The sequence below is a fragment of the Copadichromis virginalis genome, linkage group LG16 (genome assembly GCF_057382275.1).
Source record: "Copadichromis virginalis isolate Kocher_CV1m ecotype Utaka linkage group LG16, C_Virginalis_male_GT1.1, whole genome shotgun sequence".
Classification (NCBI taxonomy): Eukaryota; Metazoa; Chordata; class Actinopteri; order Cichliformes; family Cichlidae; genus Copadichromis; species Copadichromis virginalis.
Window position 1 is genome coordinate 30,977,271 of NC_140633.1, and position 15,220 is coordinate 30,992,490.

A 15,220-nucleotide genomic window follows, 5' to 3' on the forward strand; every position below is an offset into this window, starting at 1 on the left:
CGGTTCTGACCCTTGAAATAGTAATAACACAGTATCCTCAGCAAAGATGAATTAAACAAGTTTTATTTTAATGGAAGTTTACTTCAAGTCTTCAGATTTTTACTGTCTTTTATTTGATTACTTTAAAGTATATGATTACATTAGAGTAATTAAATAAAGACAGTTTTGATGGAGCTCCTGACCCAGCCCAAGCTCTCTATGAAGACGAGGAAAAACTCCCCTGGGGGGGCCAGATTGACGGGAAGAAACCTCGGGAAAGCCCATTCAAAGAGAGATCCCCTTTCCTGGGATGGCTGGGGGGGTTACAGGAATTCCAAAACACTGAAATTTAAAGTGGGCCAATTAAAAAAATTATTTCCTGAAAAAAAGCAAGGTAATTCATACATCACACATAAATGATAACGTCTGAATTGTGTGTGTTTGTGTGTGTGTGTGATATGCTTATCTCAGCCACGTGTGATGCTGTAGCTCCTCCAGCGTCGGCCGCGTCTCCGGGACTTTGGTTAAACACGCGTCCAAGAAATCCCGGCAGTCTGGAAAGAAAGGAAAGAGAAAAAACATGAAGATGATAGTTCCAGTGGTCCAAGCCATCAGTCAGTCTTGAAGTGTGACGTTTTCTTACTTTTGGACAGATGTCTTTTGAATTTCAGGCGCTTTTTGAGGAAGCTCGTGGTGTTAAAGTCTCCCGCATGAAGCGCTTCGTACAGAACCACTCCCATTTGCCATACCGTGGTGGGTCCACACCTGTAGCAACTGCGCCCGTACCACTCGGGAGGGGAGTAAATTTCTGTACCTAATAAACAGACACAATTGCAATTTCTTCTAAAACAAAAGGCGAAAATTGTGACATCTGTGAAGAGCAAGAGCAGAATATGTTACCATAGAAGACGCGGTACTGCGACTGCTCCTTAACAAAGCAGCTCAGTCCAAAGTCGATGATACGAACACGCGGTACATCTGAGCCGGTCTCAATTAGAATGTTCTCACTCTTGATGTCCCGGTGAAAGATGTGTTTATCCTCCAGGTGCTTCGCAGCATCAACCAGCTGCTTCAGAATGACCTGGAAATAGAGCAGGGCGATATGACCAAAAATATTTATCAAGATATACATTTGAAAAGTTGCGATAACGATATAACTGACGATATAATTGACACTAGACAAAATACTTTACAACTCCACAACTATTAGTGCAAAAAACCCCATCAATGTATTTTCACTTAAACAAGCAGCTGTTTTTTTATGTCCATTAAAGTTATATAAAAATGTAACAGTGCAAATTCCTTGCTGACAGTTTAACCAAAAGGCATTTCCAGTGGAAATTGGCCGACATATCCTCAGCATAACCATGTATAATATCCACAAAACTTAAAAAGAGGTTATACACACACAATACGGTAATATAATGTTGAGGTGCAGTACGTATCACTCCGCGAGGCGCCTGCCTACGATAGCCGTAATGCTCCGACAATCCATCGAGCGGTGCTGCTTTGTAGCTTAGCAAAGTCGCCGTGTACATAAAATCGTTTTGAGGTCAGTAAACACAACCAGAATTCATACATAAGTCACACGGGATTATAAGGGGCACTGTCGAGTTTCAGAAAAATCAAAGGATTGATTTTAAGTGTGCCGTATTTTCCAAACAACACGGTAATAACGACGCCCCGCTAGCATTCGCTCCCAAAAATTGTGCTTTGTTGTGTATCTGACGGACGAAAGCTAAACCAGTTCCACACCACTAAAGTTGCAGCATTTTTACAAACCAGTTCTGGTTCATCCGTTTCATTCAACGATCCACTTTCGCTCTTCTCATTGTGCGTCATCGTTTTGAGGTCAGTAAACACAACCAGAATTCATGCGGCGTCACCGCCATGTGCGTATGTAAACAAAGGCACTGCGCATGCGCGTTTTACCCATATTCTATCGCGATATTTCATTTTCCTATCGTTGCCCAAAATTACCCCGGTATTACCGTGAATGGTATGATATAGCCCAGCCCTACCTGGAAACGATGAAAAAGACAATAATCAATCAATGGGTTAATGTTTCTCTAACACTCTGTGCTTTGATTGAATGATGTACAGTCTAAGACTCTTCTAAAGCAAGTCAACTTGCCTTGGCCTTGTCCTCTGGCAAAAATCCTCCATTTTCTTCTATATATTTATCCAGGTCCACAGCGGGGACAGGTCTCTCCATCACCAGGATCAGCTCTCTGCCAAAGTCAAACCACTCCAACAGAGACACTGGGGCTGATGTTTCCACTGATCCATCTGCTTCAGCTGCAAGCTTCAGCATGATGGCAACTTCCACTGACACATTCTTCCCGTTATCATCCTGAAATATTTCAACAAAGTGGATGATGAGGCACAGACGTTCCACAGGTGAACGCTGCATGCAATCCACTAATGTAAAAGCAATTCAAGTCTTGCATATTTACCTTCACTTTGCAGTACACGTTCCCCTTTGGGATGTGTTTGATGGCCACCTAAAAGACACAGGGCATTGATGAGCATTTCCTCAGTATGACATAATTAAAGGTGTAAAACAGCTTACGATATTATCCCTTATCTGCGTTACTGCCTGTCTTACTACCACCATCTGAACACTTACTGGTAAATGATCCTTTATGCGGTAGCCAGCAAACACTGCTCCACACCCTCCTTCTCCAAGCCGGTGCTCCTCCACGTATCTCGCTTGGAAGTCACCTAAACAGACAAACACAAATTGGGTTTTACTACAGCTGTCACACAAATTACTCTCTGCTGTACCCTAAATGTTCATTTTGCTCTTCACCTGAATATAAAAGCCAAGCTGCTTGCTACTTACGTTTCTGTTCAGCCACTGACTTTTTGGCAACAGTTTTGGTTTTGTCCTGGTCCACTTTCTTTTTCTTAGGTGGGTCCCTGGTGTCTCCCGCAGCTTTCCTTTTGCCAGCCTTTTTGTTTTTACTGCAGCTCTCTGAAATCTCTATGCTGCAGTCTGCAGATGTGGAAAACACCAAAAGCACGTCAGCTTATTAGATAATAGACACAAATATCTCCCAAACACTAATATCTTCAAACTAGCAACCAGATGTACACTTAATCTACCCCTCACTCAACTAATTAGCCTACCTTTACCAGTGTCCAACCAGGAAGATGCCTGCCCCTTGTCACCGCTCACATGGTCAAGAAGTTTACGCTTCTTTGCTGTGTTGGCTGTCCCCGCTTCATCTTGTTGGACCTTTCGCTTGACTCCCCTGACCACATGAGCATCTGAGCTGGTGGAAGGACCAGCCTGCTCAGTGACCCTCCTTCTTTTTATGGGGGTCGTTTTTTCAGGACTGGCCTTTCTTTTAGCCATCCTGCTCTTACAATCTATAAACAACAACAACACATTAGTGAAAAAGAGCGCTCGACATCAGGACTAGAAGGATTTTGATGTCACTGAATTTTTAATTAGTATTGCTTACAATATAATAACAAGTTTATCCTTTTGATAAAAAACACACCAACACGAGTCCATCTACTAAGTCTAGATACTGATGACACTTGTTGCTCTGTTTTCACTGCTCAGTCCAAGAATAAACTTGTCACATTATTTTACCAAAAGACAAAGTGCCCCAGTAACCTTTCTTTGATTAGACATGTTGCACTTAGGTTAGTTTCAATCAAAACCAGGATTTAAATCCTCTAAAAATGAATCGTTTTATACACAGAGCCTCAACATTGTTAGAAATGTCGATTCTGTTATTTGGGGGATTTTTTTTTTTTTACTTACTTTGATCTCCTGGATCTTTCTTATCTGCCTCAGTCGTAACTTTTCTTGTTTCCTTTTTCATCTGAATTTTTTGAGAACTTTTAAAATAGAAAATGTCACCTTAATGAGTGAATAGTCCTTCAAATGTCTGGATGCTTGACTTTTCTAACTAAGCTGTATAAGTCAGTTCTGTAAGTGAGCTTTAAAAGTAAACTCCGGAGACTATGGCAACACAACATTAGAACCTTGCCTTTTAGTGACATCACTAAAAGGCAGTGTCCCAAGTAGTTTAAAGAAAAACACTCTGGCAGACAAAGCCATAATATTTCATATAATTCAGTAATTTCACATTAAACTTTCTTTCATTATCCTTTCATTATTTGTTTAACCCTTTAAGACCTACCATAGAACCAAGTTCGCCAGAGCTTACTTTATATTTTTACATGCTGTAGTGCCATTTTTGGGAGCATTTCAAGTTGCTATACATCAATACAACTGTTATAGCCCATATTTTAATAATATGTATGCATTAAGTCCATAGTAACTACATTAATTGCAAAAAAGTGCAACAAACTACAAAAAAAATTGAAAATCGTTTTTGGTTTTTTTTAAATATATTTCTACTTGGAGAAATTTAAGAGGCTTATCCCTCAAAACTTTAAATACAAAAAAGTTGCAAAAAATAGTTTACAACAGGAAATTTATTTTGAGTGTCTTCATAGTTTTATTTTTGAGATACACCAATTTTTACATACTGCAGGAATAACGAAAAACAATCCTATGATGCAAATTTGCAAAGAAAACAGCATGTGCATCAAAATAAACTATTTTAAGCAGTGCAATTCGAGTTCTAAGCATCCCAGAAACTATTCAGAAAAGCATAAAGTCAAACATGACTTATAAAAACACCAGTATAGGCTCTTAAGGCCTACAAGTAAAAAACTACATTTTCCGCGAAAATGACGTCACTTCCGGTTTCGGGCAGGAAATGGTGGACATGCGATCGTTCGCGCTGACGTCTGTTTCAATGTGGGAAGTGTTACGAACAGCTGATCGGATCGGCAAAGCGTGTTTCTGGAATATTATGTTTTTGTTCCCGCAAGCGCTTTTATGCAATTTTTGCAAAGCTATATGTGTAAGGAAACCATGACCTAGGACAAGCCGATGGCATAAGATTTAAGTACAACTCTGGTTTCATATGCAACAAAAATTATTGCGCTAGCTTACGCGGTTCCCGGTTCTACAGGGATTTAAAAATAGTTACGCAAAACAGAGCGTGCCTGCTCCGACCGGCTTTAAAGGGTTAAACATGTAACAATCGAATTGCATCTTTCCATTGCCAGCCATCTCATTTTGTACAAATCCAGCCAACTCTTCCAAGTTTGTGTATTTTTTAAACCCTTACAAGAATTGAAATGTGTCCCAAATATCTGTATCCCATCAGAGGCAAGTTTCCTAAAGGAGAGGTAGTAGCTGCTCCACCATAGGACCAGTAGGACCTCCAGCACACAATGAACACTTAATTAACATTAACACATTTATTAAAACACAATTTTAAGCAATAACCCTTTTCTTTTAGTGTGTTTCAATTTGTTCCTACCGCGCCATTGGAACGGTGTACTATCCAGTAACAGCATCCAGCTGGCAGAAGCATACACCTGCAGCAAGGAGAATCTACCAGGCAGGATAGCGCAGCGGAGTCATCAGATGAAGTGGTTCATCCAGCAGGAACAGGATACCAAAAGGGGAGAGAAAAAACACAGAAAGCATAGTCATGACTAACTCAGTGTCACTAACAGCTCATCTAGCAGTCTTAACATCATAAGGATACAGGCTGGTCCATATAAAAAATATTAACAGAAAAAAGATGTACTTACCTGGATGATTGAGCATGTATCAAGACAATGAGTCATTTACTTTAGTAAAACTGTAATGCAACAAGCACAAAAAATGGGCTGTAAAAAAAAGAAAAAATATCTGAACAATAGCACCGACTTTTAAATAGCAATCAAGCCCAATAAACAGTTTCTTTTGTTAAAAGAGGGGCCTAATGTCCTCCACAGTTATGTGAGATGATAAAGCCATACAGAAAATGATTACTTCAAGATATAGCTGCTAAAAGTCGTTCTACTACCGAATTACGTGTATGTATCCTCTCTTGATTTATTTCCAAAGTTTACTCACTTGATTTGGATTACTGAATGGAACCTAATCATTTTATTAATCTATACACACAGAAATAGCCACACAAACTAAATTAGTTGGTCAAATTTTATTCAGACACTTGTTGAAATAATCACACAATGTAGTCCTTCTAATGACAGCAACATACTGTTGTTAGGAGGTGGTGGGATTGTCACATGCAGTGAGCTAGCATGATTTACTTAAAGCTGATGTGATTCCCAGATTGGATGAACTATTTGCATTTTCCTCATCATTATTTTTATTTTTGTTTTCTGATTGCTGATTGGTAGTGGTTGCCAGAATTATGCTTTCGCTTAAAATACAGTGTTAGCTACTAGTGCCTCAATTTCTTGGTTGTCTAAGAAATTCATCCTATCAGAGCCTTCAAAAACAAAAAATAAAAACAAAAAATATACTTTACAAAACATAATTCCAATTAAAATAGTTAGCTGGGTAAAATGCCACATGTTTTATGTCATGGTACAGTTAGTGCGATTCTTGATTCTTATGATAAAATGTAATTATATTTTAATCCCACAAATCTCTTTTTTCTTTTTATGAGAGCTCACACACTTAAAGGATATGCCAAAGTCACACATTTTACAACAGCAACCTCATTTTATAAATGCAATACACTAAAAAACAAGGGGAATAAAAGCAAAACATTAACGGTGTGTTCACACTGAACGCGATAGACGCGAACGAAAACGCCCCAAACGCCCCTAATTTGACGCGTGCACATTCGCACCTCAACGCGTGACCAAGAAAAATCCATCGCGCCTCAAAATTGCATATTTTGACGTGCGTGAACCGGAAATGTGGGAGGAAGTTGTGCCAGACCGGTATCTTTGTCAGCTGTCGAGCTAGCGTTTGAAGAGAGAGTCTCCCTTCTCTATTTACTGTGCAGAGCAGAGCAGCGGCGTTAAGGACGTCCTCGCCGTACCTGGGTCCATCAGGTCCTCCAGACGCGTGAGCAGTTTGGTGAGTTTCAACACTTGCTCCAGGAGCTGCGCCTGGATGACGGCCGATTTCAGCGATATCGCCGTCTTCCCCTCGCCCAGTTTGAGGACCTGCTGTCCCGCGTTGGTCCAAGAATCGCCCGCCTAGACACCGACTACAGGCGCTCAATCCCACCTGCAGAGCGCCTGTCCGTCTGCCTGAGGTTAGTAAAAGTGTTTAATACGGTAGTCCTTTATTGATACCTGTGCTAATATGCTAAACTATCGTTTATAGACTGCTAACATGGATGTGCTATGCCATCAATGAATGCCGTTGGTGTTTACTGATAGCAAACTGTGGTACGGAGACGACTGTTTATAATATTTCTAGTGATACTCGAAATGTCTCATCAAGTCCTGATTTAATTCAATTTATGCTGTTATCAGTGTTTGCAACGATAGCATGGCTGTGGTGCCATATGTATGCTCTCGGTGTTTGCTGATATCAAACTGGTATTAGGACCAATGTAGGTTAATCTTTGTAGTGATACTCACTCCTTTTTATTTAGACCTGGTTTAATTCTGGTATAGTTGAGTATTTGTATATAATCCCTGCAGCTGTCAGACTCTATAACAGGGGTCACCAGCCTTTATAAAAACAGAGTTAGATAAAACTGTGAACAGTTTGGTTCATCTTTAGTTAGATGGTTCTATCTTGATAAGCTATGTCTTCTCACAGATTCATTTTTCAAAAATATTAATGATTTAAGCAAGGAAAGGGCTACATGTCAGCATACAACTCTTTATTTCTATTAATGTCTTACTTCATTCCTACCTGATTGACATGTTTAGGAATTATGAGTGATTGGCTCACTGTAGTTGTAAAAGTTGCTACCAATCAAATTATGATATGTTAAAGTTAAAACAAAACACAACTGTTTAGTGTCATTTTTGTTGTAATTGATGTCTGGTTTGTTCTGTTCCCTAGTGATGGGTAGGGATGGGTACCAGTATCGCACCGGTTCTGACCCTTGAAATAGTAATAACACAGTATCCTCAGCAAAGATGAATTAAACAAGTTTTATTTTAATGGAAGTTTACTTCAAGTCTTCAGATTTTTACTGTCTTTTATTTGATTACTTTAAAGTATATGATTACATTAGAGTAATTAAATAAAGACAGTTTTGATGGAGCTCCTGACCCAGCCCAAGCTCTCTATGAAGACGAGGAAAAACTCCCCTGGGGGGGCCAGATTGACGGGAAGAAACCTCGGGAAAGCCCATTCAAAGAGAGATCCCCTTTCCTGGGATGGCTGGGGGGGTTACAGGAATTCCAAAACACTGAAATTTAAAGTGGGCCAATTAAAAAAATTATTTCCTGAAAAAAAGCAAGGTAATTCATACATCACACATAAATGATAACGTCTGAATTGTGTGTGTTTGTGTGTGTGTGTGATATGCTTATCTCAGCCACGTGTGATGCTGTAGCTCCTCCAGCGTCGGCCGCGTCTCCGGGACTTTGGTTAAACACGCGTCCAAGAAATCCCGGCAGTCTGGAAAGAAAGGAAAGAGAAAAAACATGAAGATGATAGTTCCAGTGGTCCAAGCCATCAGTCAGTCTTGAAGTGTGACGTTTTCTTACTTTTGGACAGATGTCTTTTGAATTTCAGGCGCTTTTTGAGGAAGCTCGTGGTGTTAAAGTCTCCCGCATGAAGCGCTTCGTACAGAACCACTCCCATTTGCCATACCGTGGTGGGTCCACACCTGTAGCAACTGCGCCCGTACCACTCGGGAGGGGAGTAAATTTCTGTACCTAATAAACAGACACAATTGCAATTTCTTCTAAAACAAAAGGCGAAAATTGTGACATCTGTGAAGAGCAAGAGCAGAATATGTTACCATAGAAGACGCGGTACTGCGACTGCTCCTTAACAAAGCAGCTCAGTCCAAAGTCGATGATACGAACACGCGGTACATCTGAGCCGGTCTCAATTAGAATGTTCTCACTCTTGATGTCCCGGTGAAAGATGTGTTTATCCTCCAGGTGCTTCGCAGCATCAACCAGCTGCTTCAGAATGACCTGGAAATAGAGCAGGGCGATATGACCAAAAATATTTATCAAGATATACATTTGAAAAGTTGCGATAACGATATAACTGACGATATAATTGACACTAGACAAAATACTTTACAACTCCACAACTATTAGTGCAAAAAACCCCATCAATGTATTTTCACTTAAACAAGCAGCTGTTTTTTTATGTCCATTAAAGTTATATAAAAATGTAACAGTGCAAATTCCTTGCTGACAGTTTAACCAAAAGGCATTTCCAGTGGAAATTGGCCGACATATCCTCAGCATAACCATGTATAATATCCACAAAACTTAAAAAGAGGTTATACACACACAATACGGTAATATAATGTTGAGGTGCAGTACGTATCACTCCGCGAGGCGCCTGCCTACGATAGCCGTAATGCTCCGACAATCCATCGAGCGGTGCTGCTTTGTAGCTTAGCAAAGTCGCCGTGTACATAAAATCGTTTTGAGGTCAGTAAACACAACCAGAATTCATACATAAGTCACACGGGATTATAAGGGGCACTGTCGAGTTTCAGAAAAATCAAAGGATTGATTTTAAGTGTGCCGTATTTTCCAAACAACACGGTAATAACGACGCCCCGCTAGCATTCGCTCCCAAAAATTGTGCTTTGTTGTGTATCTGACGGACGAAAGCTAAACCAGTTCCACACCACTAAAGTTGCAGCATTTTTACAAACCAGTTCTGGTTCATCCGTTTCATTCAACGATCCACTTTCGCTCTTCTCATTGTGCGTCATCGTTTTGAGGTCAGTAAACACAACCAGAATTCATGCGGCGTCACCGCCATGTGCGTATGTAAACAAAGGCACTGCGCATGCGCGTTTTACCCATATTCTATCGCGATATTTCATTTTCCTATCGTTGCCCAAAATTACCCCGGTATTACCGTGAATGGTATGATATAGCCCAGCCCTACCTGGAAACGATGAAAAAGACAATAATCAATCAATGGGTTAATGTTTCTCTAACACTCTGTGCTTTGATTGAATGATGTACAGTCTAAGACTCTTCTAAAGCAAGTCAACTTGCCTTGGCCTTGTCCTCTGGCAAAAATCCTCCATTTTCTTCTATATATTTATCCAGGTCCACAGCGGGGACAGGTCTCTCCATCACCAGGATCAGCTCTCTGCCAAAGTCAAACCACTCCAACAGAGACACTGGGGCTGATGTTTCCACTGATCCATCTGCTTCAGCTGCAAGCTTCAGCATGATGGCAACTTCCACTGACACATTCTTCCCGTTATCATCCTGAAATATTTCAACAAAGTGGATGATGAGGCACAGACGTTCCACAGGTGAACGCTGCATGCAATCCACTAATGTAAAAGCAATTCAAGTCTTGCATATTTACCTTCACTTTGCAGTACACTTTCCCCTTTGGGATGTGTTTGATGGCCACCTAAAAGACACAGGGCATTGATGAGCATTTCCTCAGTATGACATAATTAAAGGTGTAAAACAGCTTACGATATTATCCCTTATCTGCGTTACTGCCTGTCTTACTACCACCATCTGAACACTTACTGGTAAATGATCCTTTATGCGGTAGCCAGCAAACACTGCTCCACACCCTCCTTCTCCAAGCCGGTGCTCCTCCACGTATCTCGCTTGGAAGTCACCTAAACAGACAAACACAAATTGGGTTTTACTACAGCTGTCACACAAATTACTCTCTGCTGTACCCTAAATGTTCATTTTGCTCTTCACCTGAATATAAAAGCCAAGCTGCTTGCTACTTACGTTTCTGTTCAGCCACTGACTTTTTGGCAACAGTTTTGGTTTTGTCCTGGTCCACTTTCTTTTTCTTAGGTGGGTCCCTGGTGTCTCCCGCAGCTTTCCTTTTGCCAGCCTTTTTGTTTTTACTGCAGCTCTCTGAAATCTCTATGCTGCAGTCTGCAGATGTGGAAAACACCAAAAGCACGTCAGCTTATTAGATAATAGACACAAATATCTCCCAAACACTAATATCTTCAAACTAGCAACCAGATGTACACTTAATCTACCCCTCACTCAACTAATTAGCCTACCTTTACCAGTGTCCAACCAGGAAGATGCCTGCCCCTTGTCACCGCTCACATGGTCAAGAAGTTTACGCTTCTTTGCTGTGTTGGCTGTCCCCGCTTCATCTTGTTGGACCTTTCGCTTGACTCCCCTGACCACATGAGCATCTGAGCTGGTGGAAGGACCAGCCTGCTCAGTGACCCTCCTTCTTTTTATGGGGGTCGTTTTTTCAGGACTGGCCTTTCTTTTAGCCATCCTGCTCTTACAATCTATAAACAACAACAACACATTAGTGAAAAAGAGCGCTCGACATCAGGACTAGAAGGATTTTGATGTCACTGAATTTTTAATTAGTATTGCTTACAATATAATAACAAGTTTATCCTTTTGATAAAAAACACACCAACACGAGTCCATCTACTAAGTCTAGATACTGATGACACTTGTTGCTCTGTTTTCACTGCTCAGTCCAAGAATAAACTTGTCACATTATTTTACCAAAAGACAAAGTGCCCCAGTAACCTTTCTTTGATTAGACATGTTGCACTTAGGTTAGTTTCAATCAAAACCAGGATTTAAATCCTCTAAAAATGAATCGTTTTATACACAGAGCCTCAACATTGTTAGAAATGTCGATTCTGTTATTTGGGGGATTTTTTTTTTTTTACTTACTTTGATCTCCTGGATCTTTCTTATCTGCCTCAGTCGTAACTTTTCTTGTTTCCTTTTTCATCTGAATTTTTTGAGAACTTTTAAAATAGAAAATGTCACCTTAATGAGTGAATAGTCCTTCAAATGTCTGGATGCTTGACTTTTCTAACTAAGCTGTATAAGTCAGTTCTGTAAGTGAGCTTTAAAAGTAAACTCCGGAGACTATGGCAACACAACATTAGAACCTTGCCTTTTAGTGACATCACTAAAAGGCAGTGTCCCAAGTAGTTTAAAGAAAAACACTCTGGCAGACAAAGCCATAATATTTCATATAATTCAGTAATTTCACATTAAACTTTCTTTCATTATCCTTTCATTATTTGTTTAACCCTTTAAGACCTACCATAGAACCAAGTTCGCCAGAGCTTACTTTATATTTTTACATGCTGTAGTGCCATTTTTGGGAGCATTTCAAGTTGCTATACATCAATACAACTGTTATAGCCCATATTTTAATAATATGTATGCATTAAGTCCATAGTAACTACATTAATTGCAAAAAAGTGCAACAAACTACAAAAAAAATTGAAAATCGTTTTTGGTTTTTTTTAAATATATTTCTACTTGGAGAAATTTAAGAGGCTTATCCCTCAAAACTTTAAATACAAAAAAGTTGCAAAAAATAGTTTACAACAGGAAATTTATTTTGAGTGTCTTCATAGTTTTATTTTTGAGATACACCAATTTTTACATACTGCAGGAATAACGAAAAACAATCCTATGATGCAAATTTGCAAAGAAAACAGCATGTGCATCAAAATAAACTATTTTAAGCAGTGCAATTCGAGTTCTAAGCATCCCAGAAACTATTCAGAAAAGCATAAAGTCAAACATGACTTATAAAAACACCAGTATAGGCTCTTAAGGCCTACAAGTAAAAAACTACATTTTCCGCGAAAATGACGTCACTTCCGGTTTCGGGCAGGAAATGGTGGACATGCGATCGTTCGCGCTGACGTCTGTTTCAATGTGGGAAGTGTTACGAACAGCTGATCGGATCGGCAAAGCGTGTTTCTGGAATATTATGTTTTTGTTCCCGCAAGCGCTTTTATGCAATTTTTGCAAAGCTATATGTGTAAGGAAACCATGACCTAGGACAAGCCGATGGCATAAGATTTAAGTACAACTCTGGTTTCATATGCAAAAAAAATTATTGCGCTAGCTTACGCGGTTCCCGGTTCTACAGGGATTTAAAAATAGTTACGCAAAACAGAGCGTGCCTGCTCCGACCGGCTTTAAAGGGTTAAACATGTAACAATCGAATTGCATCTTTCCATTGCCAGCCATCTCATTTTGTACAAATCCAGCCAACTCTTCCAAGTTTGTGTATTTTTTAAACCCTTACAAGAATTGAAATGTGTCCCAAATATCTGTATCCCATCAGAGGCAAGTTTCCTAAAGGAGAGGTAGTAGCTGCTCCACCATAGGACCAGTAGGACCTCCAGCACACAATGAACACTTAATTAACATTAACACATTTATTAAAACACAATTTTAAGCAATAACCCTTTTCTTTTAGTGTGTTTCAATTTGTTCCTACCGCGCCATTGGAACGGTGTACTATCCAGTAACAGCATCCAGCTGGCAGAAGCATACACCTGCAGCAAGGAGAATCTACCAGGCAGGATAGCGCAGCGGAGTCATCAGATGAAGTGGTTCATCCAGCAGGAACAGGATACCAAAAGGGGAGAGAAAAAACACAGAAAGCATAGTCATGACTAACTCAGTGTCACTAACAGCTCATCTAGCAGTCTTAACATCATAAGGATACAGGCTGGTCCATATAAAAAATATTAACAGAAAAAAGATGTACTTACCTGGATGATTGAGCATGTATCAAGACAATGAGTCATTTACTTTAGTAAAACTGTAATGCAACAAGCACAAAAAATGGGCTGTAAAAAAAAGAAAAAATATCTGAACAATAGCACCGACTTTTAAATAGCAATCAAGCCCAATAAACAGTTTCTTTTGTTAAAAGAGGGGCCTAATGTCCTCCACAGTTATGTGAGATGATAAAGCCATACAGAAAATGATTACTTCAAGATATAGCTGCTAAAAGTCGTTCTACTACCGAATTACGTGTATGTATCCTCTCTTGATTTATTTCCAAAGTTTACTCACTTGATTTGGATTACTGAATGGAACCTAATCATTTTATTAATCTATACACACAGAAATAGCCACACAAACTAAATTAGTTGGTCAAATTTTATTCAGACACTTGTTGAAATAATCACACAATGTAGTCCTTCTAATGACAGCAACATACTGTTGTTAGGAGGTGGTGGGATTGTCACATGCAGTGAGCTAGCATGATTTACTTAAAGCTGATGTGATTCCCAGATTGGATGAACTATTTGCATTTTCCTCATCATTATTTTTATTTTTGTTTTCTGATTGCTGATTGGTAGTGGTTGCCAGAATTATGCTTTCGCTTAAAATACAGTGTTAGCTACTAGTGCCTCAATTTCTTGGTTGTCTAAGAAATTCATCCTATCAGAGCCTTCAAAAACAAAAAATAAAAACAAAAAATATACTTTACAAAACATAATTCCAATTAAAATAGTTAGCTGGGTAAAATGCCACATGTTTTATGTCATGGTACAGTTAGTGCGATTCTTGATTCTTATGATAAAATGTAATTATATTTTAATCCCACAAATCTCTTTTTTCTTTTTATGAGAGCTCACACACTTAAAGGATATGCCAAAGTCACACATTTTACAACAGCAACCTCATTTTATAAATGCAATACACTAAAAAACAAGGGGAATAAAAGCAAAACATTAACGGTGTGTTCACACTGAACGCGATAGACGCGAACGAAAACGCCCCAAACGCCCCTAATTTGACGCGTGCACATTCGCACCTCAACGCGTGACCAAGAAAAATCCATCGCGCCTCAAAATTGCATATTTTGACGTGCGTGAACCGGAAATGTGGGAGGAAGTTGTGCCAGACCGGTATCTTTGTCAGCTGTCGAGCTAGCGTTTGAAGAGAGAGTCTCCCTTCTCTATTTACTGTGCAGAGCAGAGCAGCGGCGTTAAGGACGTCCTCGCCGTACCTGGGTCCATCAGGTCCTCCAGACGCGTGAGCAGTTTGGTGAGTTTCAACACTTGCTCCAGGAGCTGCGCCTGGATGACGGCCGATTTCAGCGATATCGCCGTCTTCCCCTCGCCCAGTTTGAGGACCTGCTGTCCCGCGTTGGTCCAAGAATCGCCCGCCTAGACACCGACTACAGGCGCTCAATCCCACCTGCAGAGCGCCTGTCCGTCTGCCTGAGGTTAGTAAAAGTGTTTAATACGGTAGTCCTTTATTGATACCTGTGCTAATATGCTAAACTATCGTTTATAGACTGCTAACATGGATGTGCTATGCCATCAATGAATGCCGTTGGTGTTTACTGATAGCAAACTGTGGTACGGAGACGACTGTTTATAATATTTCTAGTGATACTCGAAATGTCTCATCAAGTCCTGATTTAATTCAATTTATGCTGTTATCAGTGTTTGCAACGATAGCATGGCTGTGGTGCCATATGTAT

The 15,220-nt window shown here is 39.9% G+C and overlaps 2 protein-coding genes across 4 annotated transcripts; both read right to left on the minus strand.

Annotated features, from left to right (window-relative positions):
* Positions 1-47: 47 nt before the first annotated feature.
* Positions 48-7,852, minus strand: LOC146691101 (serine/threonine-protein kinase pim-1-like). Of its 2 annotated transcripts, XM_085434379.1 has the most exons (12): positions 6,864-7,852; positions 5,614-5,691; positions 5,337-5,410; positions 3,758-3,834; positions 3,112-3,354; positions 2,825-2,977; positions 2,609-2,703; positions 2,436-2,483; positions 2,114-2,332; positions 880-1,060; positions 623-793; positions 48-533 (listed from the first exon to the last, which is right to left on the minus strand). In XM_085434379.1, the coding sequence occupies exons 3-12, from the start codon at positions 5,342-5,344 to the stop codon at positions 442-444; spliced, it is 1,287 nt and encodes a 428-aa protein (XP_085290505.1). In that variant the 5' UTR covers positions 5,345-5,410; positions 5,614-5,691; positions 6,864-7,852; the 3' UTR covers positions 48-441. The 2 variants fall into 2 exon arrangements, with proteins under 2 accessions (XP_085290505.1, XP_085290506.1); XM_085434380.1 differs by lacking the exon at positions 3,758-3,834.
* Positions 7,853-7,924: 72 nt separating this feature from the next.
* LOC146691102 (serine/threonine-protein kinase pim-1-like) lies at positions 7,925-15,207 on the minus strand. Of its 2 annotated transcripts, XM_085434382.1 has the most exons (12): positions 14,741-15,207; positions 13,491-13,568; positions 13,214-13,287; positions 11,635-11,711; positions 10,989-11,231; positions 10,702-10,854; positions 10,486-10,580; positions 10,313-10,360; positions 9,991-10,209; positions 8,757-8,937; positions 8,500-8,670; positions 7,925-8,410 (listed from the first exon to the last, which is right to left on the minus strand). In XM_085434382.1, the coding sequence occupies exons 3-12, from the start codon at positions 13,219-13,221 to the stop codon at positions 8,319-8,321; spliced, it is 1,287 nt and encodes a 428-aa protein (XP_085290508.1). In that variant the 5' UTR covers positions 13,222-13,287; positions 13,491-13,568; positions 14,741-15,207; the 3' UTR covers positions 7,925-8,318. The 2 variants fall into 2 exon arrangements, with proteins under 2 accessions (XP_085290508.1, XP_085290509.1); XM_085434383.1 differs by lacking the exon at positions 11,635-11,711.
* Between the last annotated feature and the right edge of the window lie 13 nt (positions 15,208-15,220).

Bases quoted from the DNA above. Each gene is read 5' to 3' on its own strand.
- LOC146691102 (XM_085434382.1), bottom strand. The intron at 10,581-10,701 runs GTAAGTAGCAAG...TTGTCTGTTTAG, and splicing joins GTCAGTGGCTGAACAGAAAC to GTGACTTCCAAGCGAGATAC. The intron at 8,411-8,499 runs GTAAGAAAACGT...CTTTCTTTCCAG, and splicing joins CAAAAGACATCTGTCCAAAA to ACTGCCGGGATTTCTTGGAC.
- LOC146691101 (XM_085434379.1), bottom strand. The intron at 2,978-3,111 runs GTAGGCTAATTA...CCACATCTGCAG, and splicing joins CTGGTTGGACACTGGTAAAG to ACTGCAGCATAGAGATTTCA. The intron at 794-879 runs GTAACATATTCT...TCTGTTTATTAG, and splicing joins GCAGTACCGCGTCTTCTATG to GTACAGAAATTTACTCCCCT.